Source organism: Gekko japonicus, unplaced genomic scaffold (genome assembly GCF_001447785.1).
Source record: "Gekko japonicus isolate JY-2015 unplaced genomic scaffold, Gekko_japonicus_V1.1 scaffold5127, whole genome shotgun sequence".
Lineage (NCBI taxonomy): Eukaryota > Metazoa > Chordata > Lepidosauria > Squamata > Gekkonidae > Gekko > Gekko japonicus.
The window spans coordinates 33,820-43,427 of NW_015159865.1; the positions used below are offsets into that span (position 1 = coordinate 33,820).

General features: G+C 46.3%; 1 protein-coding gene across 1 annotated transcript in view; it reads left to right on the forward strand.

Moving 5' to 3' along the window:
* Positions 1–1,760: 1,760 nt before the first annotated feature.
* Positions 1,761–9,608, forward strand: part of AP5Z1 (adaptor related protein complex 5, zeta 1 subunit) — a gene marked incomplete at its 3' end in the record, with an annotated part of 24,247 nt that continues 16,399 nt past the window's right edge. Inside the window, exons 1-4 of the mRNA XM_015408107.1 lie at positions 1,761–1,954; positions 3,305–3,442; positions 6,827–7,013; positions 7,944–8,088. Of these exons, the coding sequence (XP_015263593.1) occupies positions 1,761–1,954; positions 3,305–3,442; positions 6,827–7,013; positions 7,944–8,088 (664 nt within the window). The remainder of the gene's footprint in view (positions 1,955–3,304; positions 3,443–6,826; positions 7,014–7,943; positions 8,089–9,608) is intronic.

Below are 9,608 nucleotides of genomic sequence, written 5' to 3' on the forward strand. Positions count from 1 at the left end.
AAAGTTTAAAACTATATTAGAAAAAAATCAAGAGACTTTAATTGTAACTTATAATAAAGTGACCTGTAAAAGAGAGATTTAAAGACACAGGACTAAACAAAACAAGAATAGAGTGAGTAGAGATACAAATGAGATATACCACGTGAGGGTGAATAAAAAAAGTAAATAAAGGCCACACAAAGGTTATTAAAACTACCCAGGATCAAAAAAAAAAAATGGCATCAGGTGCAGGTGCAGGAGGTAATAGAAAAGGATCCATACCTTCACCAGGACAAGCGGGGAACATTTCACAGTTAAAAGCAAACATATCCCAACAATCAATGACAGAACTGAAACAATACATTCAGGAAAGTTTGGCCCAATTGTTCCAACAAAATATGGAAATAACTCTACCAAATTTAATTAAGAAAGAACTAGCACCAATAGGCACAAGAATGGATGAGATTGCAAACAAGATGGAGGGGATTGCATCTCAAATTAAAACAGAAACTGAGGAAATAAAAAAACAAATGTCAGAAAACAAAAAAGAAATATCAAGAATTGCTAAAACATCAAACAAGCTAGTAGAAAAAACACAAGTGCTAGACACAGAAATGCAAGAAATAAAAGCAAAAAATGAGAAACTTGAGGAGACTATTATCAACTTTGAAATGGAAAGAGCTGGTTTTATAATTAGATGCCAGAATATACCAGAGGAAATAGAGGATAATTTAAAAGAAGTTCTAGCAGAATCCTTTGCAGAACAATTAAACATAGACACAAAAGATGAGATTTATGGAGATATTGAAACGGTCTTCAGGAGAAATTCAGCCTATGCCAAAAGGAAAAAACTACCCAGAGAGGTACATATAAAATTCTTTAGAAGTGAAATAAAATTTTATTAGAAGATTTTATTAGAAGTGAAAAATGTAGAAATAGAGCTTCAAGAACTGACGAAGGTGCAAATAGTAAATAAGGTGAAATACCTAGGAATAATATTAACAAACAGAAACAGCATGCTGATAGAGAACAACTATATTAAATTGAGGGAGGAAATAAGAAAAGACCTTTTGAAATGGAAAGACCTACAGCTATCCATGATGGGAAGAATTGCAACGATTAAGATGAATATTCTTCCCCGTTACTTATTCTTAGCACAAAATATACCAGTTCTTAAAAGGAAACAGTACTTTCTGGACCTAGATAAATTAACAAGATCCTTTGTTTGGCATCCAAAAAGAGCACGAATTAAATTAAAGATATTACAGGATAAAAAAGAGAGGGGAGGCATGGGACTCCCAAATTGGCAACTATACTTTCAAGCCGCAGCTATGGTATGGATCAAGGATTGGATACAGTTATTAAACTGGAGAACACTTTACTTGGAAGGCCACGACCTGTATATGGGGTGGCATGCGTACCTGTGGTACGGAAAAGATAAAATACACTCAAACTTTCACAGTCATATCATTAGAGCGGCACTAATCAAAGTATGGGAAGAAATGAAATATAGATACTATCCAAAAACTCCAAGATGGGTATCCCCCCTCGAAGCCTTTATAAACACCAATTTAATGACGAAAGAAAAGGCTATATCCTATGACGTACTACTGGATGAAAACAACAAACTAAGGCCTCTAGAAAGACTATCTGAAAAAAATATCTACTTAACATGGTGGGAGAAGATGCAAGTACAAGATAGATATAATAAGGATAAAAACAGTGAATTTATACACAATAAAACAGATTTGGATAAGATATGGCTGTCTTCCAATGATAAAATGATCCAAAAAATCTACAACCTTCTCTTGGAAGATTTTCAACACGACGAAAATATAAAAGATTCCATGATCCTCTGGATGAAAGACCTGGGAAAGACTATTCAAATCGAAGAATGGAAAAAAGTCTGGAAGTCTATGAAATTAATGAGGGCAGTAGCATTTAAGGAAAATATATTCAAGATATTCCATAGATGGTACTGGACTCCAGAGAAGTTAGCAAAGGCCCTGAGGGTTTCATGACAGATCTCCCAGATCTCAGTCCAACCAAGTGTCCTGGCTGCCATGACAGCACATATATATATTTGTTAAATCAAATTGGAAAAAATAAAAAGGTACAACAAAAAAGGAGCCGCGGGGGCTCAAGTGGTGAAGACGCTGAACTGCAGGCTGTGGAAGGTTGGTAGTTCAGCAGTTCGAGACCCGAGTGTACCGCATGACGGAGTGAGCGCCCGTCTCTAGTTCCAGCTCCTGCCAACCTAGCAGTTCGAAAACAAGAAATTGCAAGTGGATAAATAGGTACCGCTTCAGTGGGAAGGTAACAGCGTTCTGTGCGCCTTGGTGTTTAGTCATGCTGGCCACATGACCATGGAAACGTCTTCAGACAGCTCTGGCTCTTCAGCTTTGAAACGGAGATGAGCACCGCAACCCTAGAGTCAGATTCATAGCAAGGGAACCTTTACCTTTACAACAATAAAAGCCACATAATACTTCTGATTAAGACCAACCAGAACAATACAACGTGCGTGCAAAGGTATCCCACGCCTTTTGTTTTTGGGTTTTCATAAAATCCCAGGATTTCCTGCAACAATTTTAGTGCAATTGGATTTCACAATGCAGTTCCAGTGTCCTGTTATCTGGGAGCTTCGGACTGAAAGCATTCCTCTGTGTGTTCAGGAACTTACAGAAAATGGCTGTGGCTTTGGTCATTGGTGCTGAGTTCCCCCCCCCAACACACTAAATTTTGAAAGCAAATTGTTGCGGGGTTGCAGGGTGTCACTAGCATGGTGCTTGGGGGTGGGGTCAACAGTAGGAGGGTTTCTAATGTCCTGGCCCCACTGCTGGACCTCCTGATGGCCCCTGGTATTTCTGGCCACTGTGTGACACGGAGTGCTGGACTGGATGGGCCTTTGGCCTGATCCAACATTGGCTTCTCTTATGTTCTTATGTTTATGTTCCCATTTTTATAAGGTTTCTTTCACTCCAAACCTTTGAGTGGAGAAACATTATTCATCTGCCCTTCAAAATCCAGATCTGATGTTTTGGGTTTGATTGCTCCAGTGCTGATGGGTTTTCATAATGAAATTAAGGAGTTATGAGGCAATATCCTGAGCCTGAACACTGGTTCACCTAGCTCAGCAGTGTCTCTCTGGTGTCCCTTTCCTTGTTCTGCTGTCTGAAATCTAGTAACCAGTGATGTAGATGTAATACAATACATTTGCGAATGGCAAAACAACGGGGATTTTGCTCGCCTGACGTTCCTTAATGTCTGTCATTGGTGGTATCTTGCTGAATAAAGCAAACAGTTCCGTGTTCTTTCTTACTAGGAAAATCCAGGATGAAGAACTGAAAAAATTCGCTTCCCGAATCACAGGCCTCTTCCAAAATCAGGATTTTGGGAATGAAACCATTGATTGCTTGCAAAGATTATTCCTTATTGTCTCAGCTACCAAATATGGACGGAGGTGAGTCAACATAAATGCAGATCTTTTTTTCTTGGGGGGGGGGGTTCAGGCAAAAGTCTGCCCTCCCCCAGATCAGCTAAAGAAGCATCCCAAGCAGTTCTGCAGAGAGACGATATCTCTGCCTTATTTCTCTTTGGGCTGGTAACCGGTGCTCCCTCTAAGCTGTGGCATCTCCTGAGCAAAAATCCTACTTTGTGAGCTACCGGCATTAAAGTTGTGAGTGAGTTATTTGGCTGCTGCATAAATTAGTTTGTTCTGGAGCCCTCCTTCCTGAGCTAGGACAAAAATGTGTGAGCCGGAGGCTAAAAAAACTGTGAGCTGGCTCACACTAACTCAGCTTAGAGAGAACACTGCTGGTAACCTTTTAGATTGTAGGCATTTGATTAACTGGCTGTTTAAAATGTACTTTTAAAATGCCAGTAAGTGGCATTGTGGCCCTAGGGATATCCGACTTGCCTCAACTAGGGCCAGGGCTTTTTCGGCCCTGGCCCCTGCCTGGTAGAATGAGCTCCCGTCAGAAATTAGGGCCCTGCAAGAGCTTTTACAGTTCCGCAGGGCCTGCAAGACGGAGCTCTTCCACCCGGCCTTCAGCTGAGGCAGTGGGTATCCAATTCAATCTGCCCCCCCCAAAAGAGTCGCTCTTATGTGTCTGTTAAACTATAATTTATTTTAAAGTATTTAGTGTTGTACTTATTTTATTGTATTTACTGTATGTTTTTTTGCTATTCTGTTTTTATGATGTAAATCTGCACTCAGCAGACTGTTAAAGGTTGGAACCTGCCATGAAGCCTGCTTTGCAGGGAGGGCGAGATATAAATTGAAGGAAATAAATAAACAAATCAGATATGGCTATCTCACATTAGCCTGAATGCCCACACTTGAACAATAAAAGATAACAGGAAGGGACTAAACTCCCATTCTTCTCGCCTCCGTTCAATGCTCCCTCTAAGCTGTGGAGTCCTGTGAGCAACAATTCTACTTTCTGAGCTCCTGGCATTCAAGTCATGAGCAGGTGATTTGGCTGCTGCATAAACCAGTCTGCTCCGGAGCCCCATCCTCCCTGAGCTGAGACAAAAATGTGCGAGCCGGAGGCTAAAAAACTGTGAGCTGGCTCACACTAACTTAGCTTAGCGGGAACACTGCCTCCGTTCCCTTGGCGACCTGCCTGATTGCTCTGCCTGCCTGCCCTCTCTTCCAGCTGGCTCTCCCCCCTCTCTTCTGCTCGCCCATGCCAAAGCTGTGCCCGCTTTCCCCTTTCCTGGCTCCCATTTCGGCCACAGCTTGCCATCTGTAAGACGGAGCTCTTCCGCCAGGCATAGGAGCCGCCGCCACCGCCATTGTGCCACCATCGAGTTGCCATCTATGACGGTGGATTAGATTGATAAGTGAACTGGCCCTGGGAAGACGCCTAGGTGACCAAGAACCTATGCTGCCAGGCTAGGCGATAAAAGGATCCCATCTTGGAGAGATAAGTTAATACCTAGAGCACCGCACTTTATTTATGGATTGTTTTATACTGTTTTAACTGTTCGTTATGGCATTTGCCGCTGTTTGAAGCCGCCCTGAGCCCATCTGGGGAGGGCGGGATACAAATCTAATAAATAAATAAATGAATGAATATCTTCCACTCCCATTTGGCTCTCTTCCGCTCTGTTTTTCCTTCTTCCCATCCTGCTGACCCTGTGTCTTTCTTTCCCCCTCTCCTCTCTCCTGCCCTGTCCGTGGCTGCGTTTTCATTCCCCTTCTCCCTGCCCCCCTCCCCACCCTCCACCAACACTCACCTCCTCCTTGTAACATCGCCAGCTGTGAAGGTGAAATTTCAGGTCACCCAAAGTTGTTTCTTGAAATATTTAAAAACATGTTTCCCTGCAATCATAGAGGAGGTCCTGTCGACTTTTCAGGGAGGTTTTGATCTACACACGAGCAGGAGACTCACGGCGATTAGATACTCACTTGGGCTCACTCTAAAATATGCCTGCATGGGATTGCCCCTTTAGTTTGGGTGTGAGCTCCAGAAACGCCCCGTGTCCGGGAGAATGAGAGAGAGAGAACTTCAGAGCCGGTGTTCGACCCATGGTGGTGGAAAATACATCAAGTCGCACCTGATTTGTGGCAACCCCTCATGCTGTTTTCAGGGCAGGAGATGTTAAGAACATAAGAGACGCCAATGTTGGATCAGGCCAAAGGCCCATCCAGTCCAACACTCTGTATCACACAGTGGCCAGAAATGCCAGGTGCCCTCAGGAGGTCCAGCAGTGGGGCCAGGGCATTAGAAGCCCTCCCACTGTTGACCCCCCCCAAGCACCAAGAAGACAGAGCATCCCTTGCCCCAGAGTCCCTATCCATACCTTGTGGCTAATAGCCACTGATGGACCTCTGCTCCATAGGCTTATCTAATTCCCTTTTGATCCATATCTATATATCTAATAGCGAAAGGTGCCCCCTGCGTGCGGATACCTAAATCCGCGCATCAGGGGCACCTGGGGGGGAGGGAGATTTTTGTGCACACATGGGGCAGTCCCCAGGTGTGCACAAAAATCTAAAAACCCGGAAAAAATATCGGGGGGATACTTAAATCCCCCCAAAAGTGACAGAGCGTCCCCTGCGCATGCGCAGGGAACGACAAGCCACCGGGCCTCGCTTCGGAGCCAGGGGGGAGGGACAGGCGAGGCACGGCCTCATCGTTGGAGCCGGGGCATGGACTGGAGGAGATGGGAGGAGATGGGGGGGGAGAGGAGATGGGCGGGGCTCAGTGACTGGCAGTCGCTCAGGCCTCGCCATCCGAGCTGGAGTGGAGGAGACCGGGGAAGGGGGGAAAGAGATCAGCAAGGCCCGGCGGTTGGCAGCCGCTCGGGCCTCGCCATCTGAGCTGGGGTGGGGTGGAGGAGACCGAGGGAAGGGAGTGAAAGGAAATCGGCGAGACGCGGCCAGAGCCAGGGGGTGGAGGAGACCGGGGGAGGCTTACCTGCTGCTGCTGCCTCCTTCTCCTGCTCTGTATGGAGCTCTTTCTCTCCCCTCCCGCGAGTATCGCAGGTCCCCTTACTTGTGCTTATCTAATTCCCTTTTGATCCATATGCTTATCTAATTCCCTTTTGAATGTTCAGAGGTGGTTTGCCTCTGCATGGCGACCCTGGAGTTCTTATTTATTTATTTTATTTCTTTATTGCCAGATTTATACCCCGCCCTCCCTGCAAAGCGGGCTCAGGGCGGCTGACTGTGCGGGGGCGGGCTCCGGCGGCTGGTGGTCTCCCATTCGAGTACTAACCAGGCCTGACCCTGCTTAGCTTCCGAGAACTGAACAGACTGGACTAGTCTGGATGTTCTGTCGACCGAATGTAAAAAAAGTCGGAAGGTTGCTTTTGTCCCTTGTCCTGCTTTCTGCAGATTGGATGGCAGATTCGTGGAGCTCCTGCAGACGGCGTTGCAGCCACCCAAGTCCCCCAAGCAAGTCCAGGTTTTGTGTGCTGCTATCATGCGAGAAATGCTGCCGTGCAACGACCTGTCTGTGTCATGGGATAAGATCCAGGACACCGAGCTCTTGAGTCTAACGTTCCCCATCTTACTGGCCCAGGTAAATAAACATGTTCTCAGAATGCCCCCTCGTTCTTTTCGTTCGTTGTTTCAGTTTCATTGCCGCCCATTTCTTGTCATGGGTTTTGGACACGGAGAGGGCGCTGCGGCATAACTTTTTCTTACTATTTTCACACAGCCAGCTTTTAAAAAAATTTCCCCCCATCGCTCCCACGTATGGGAAGGTCTGGTTTTTTTCAGAGTTGCGCAGTGATGCTGCAAACTATTTATTTATTGACTTCGTTTTGTAGTCCACCTTTCTCATTGAGCCCCAAGGTGGATTACAGAATTACAAGACAATGCGATAAAGCAGTGTAGTGGATGGTACCCCCCAAAAAATCCCAATTTTGGATTACAAGCCATGAAAGCTTGTGCCATTTCAGTAAGGTATTTTGAACACCGTGTCCAACTTTGTCATGATTGTACCTTTTGATGTTTTTTTATTTTTATTTATTTATTTGTAGGCTCAGGGCGGCTTACATTACTTGGCACAGTGTACCAAGTACATCTAAAACAATTAAAACCATTTAAAACGATCAGACCGATTCGCAATTTAAAGTGCTCACTGCGTCATTAACTCAAGATGGCTTACCATGCAGGGTGGCATCCACATACCCAGCTCAGCGGTCTCCTAACATATCAAGTTGATATGGCTCACTTTCAGCTACGCCCCCGATGTTAATAATGGACGTTGATGGTAGTGGTGGGCGGCTCCTAACTGAAGGCCTGGCGGAAGAGCTCCGTCTTGCAGGCCCTGCAGAATCGCAGAAGATCCCGCAGGGCCCCGATCTCCTCCAGGAGCGCATTCCACCAGGAATGAGCCGCCACAGAAAGTTTTCAGGTCCACGGGAAGATGAATTCCTAGATATGTGGGGAAAAGTCTGTCCCTTGTAAGGTTCTCCAGCGCTCAAACGTTTGCTTTGTTCCAAAGGGCAACGCAAAGGCAGAGGTAGAAGCCGTGGGGCAGCGGCTGGTCAGAGCCCTGGAAGGCAGACTTCCCGAAGGTCAGAGCGCGCGGCACCTCCTGCCCCTCCTGTCAAAGGTCATCAGCCTGGCGCCGGCGAGCCTCAGCGAAGGTAAGCGTGAGAACGTTAAAACGCCCCACCGAGAATGACCACGCGGCTTGAGGAAATGGTAACGTAACGTGCATAATCTCTGGCCGTTTAGTGCATCGTTTGAGTCCAGCAGCACCTTAAAGATGGACAATTTTTTGCCCTGACCCAGGTAGCCCAAGCGAGCCCGATCTCATCAGATCTCAGAAGCTAAGCAGGGCCGACCCTGGCAAGCGCTTGGATGAGAGACCTCCAAGGAATACCAGGGCCGGGAGGTAGAGGCAGGCTGTGAAGCCACTTCTCTGGAATGTCGCTGGAGTTTGCCATGACTTCCAGGCACAGGCACACACATACACACACACACAAATGCAAAAAATAACACACACACCCAAAAGACCAACAAAGCTTTATTCAAGGCATAAGCTTTTGTGTGTATGCACACTTCTTCGGATATGTGCATGCACAGGAAAGCTGATACCCAGAATTAAGCTCTGTTGGTCTTAAAGGTGCCACCGGACTCAACCTGTGTTCTGCTGGTTCAGACCAACGCGGCTACCCCACCTGGATCTCTGACCTTTCAGACCTCACAACGGGGTATGAGAAATCTGAAGGCTGCCAAGCCGTTAGGGTTAGGTTTACTTGGTGCCAGGCTCCGCTGGGGTGTTTTATTCATTGATTTGCGGATCACAAAGCAAAATCAAGACATCCTAAACATTTTGATGCGTATTAAATATAATTTACAAACAATTAAAACAGTCTCGTTGGTCTCATGAAACAGGCAACCCTTGAGGCGTTGCCTGTTTTGAAGAGGCACCTCCCATTCCGAGGGAGGGCCCATGGAGGAAGAGGAAGAATCTGGGAGAACCAGGTTTGAGTCCCTACACATGCAGCTGCTGGGTGACCTTGGGCAAGCCACAGTTCTCTCAGAGCTGTTCTCTCAAGAGCAGTCCTCAAAAGCGCTCTCTCAGCCCCACCTACCTCACAGGGTGTCTGTTGTGGGGAGAGGAAAGGAAGGAGATGAGAAGCCGCTCTGAGACGCCGAGTGAATGACCGGGTATAAATCCAATTTCTTCTTCTTTGGCCGTTGCTTGCCATTATTTCATCTTATATGAGAACTCTCTTCTCCTCCCTCTTACCTGGGCTTGGAGCTGTAGCAAGCTAACCTTTTTGAAAATTAATCTGTTCACAACAAGTTAAAATGGACCCACGTGAATACGTCACGTAAGATGTGCTTCTATTTTTGTACGTAAAATTTCTTTCCCTCGTTACCATTGGAGTCAGGTCACCGTTGTCACTTGTTTGAACAGCCTTTCCCCTTTAATCGGGAAGCGTAGAGGAGCGGGGATACTGCATAAAGCTTGCGTGCTCCCAAGGCAATTCATTTCTTTACGTGTAACCAGGGCTATTTTTGGGCAGGAACGCACAGGAACGGAGTTCCGGCTGGCTCCCGAGTTGGCCACGCCCTGCAGGAACTCATTAGCATAATAGGCCACACCCAATAGCATAAACTCATTGGGACTGGCTACATTAGGGGTGTGGCGCGT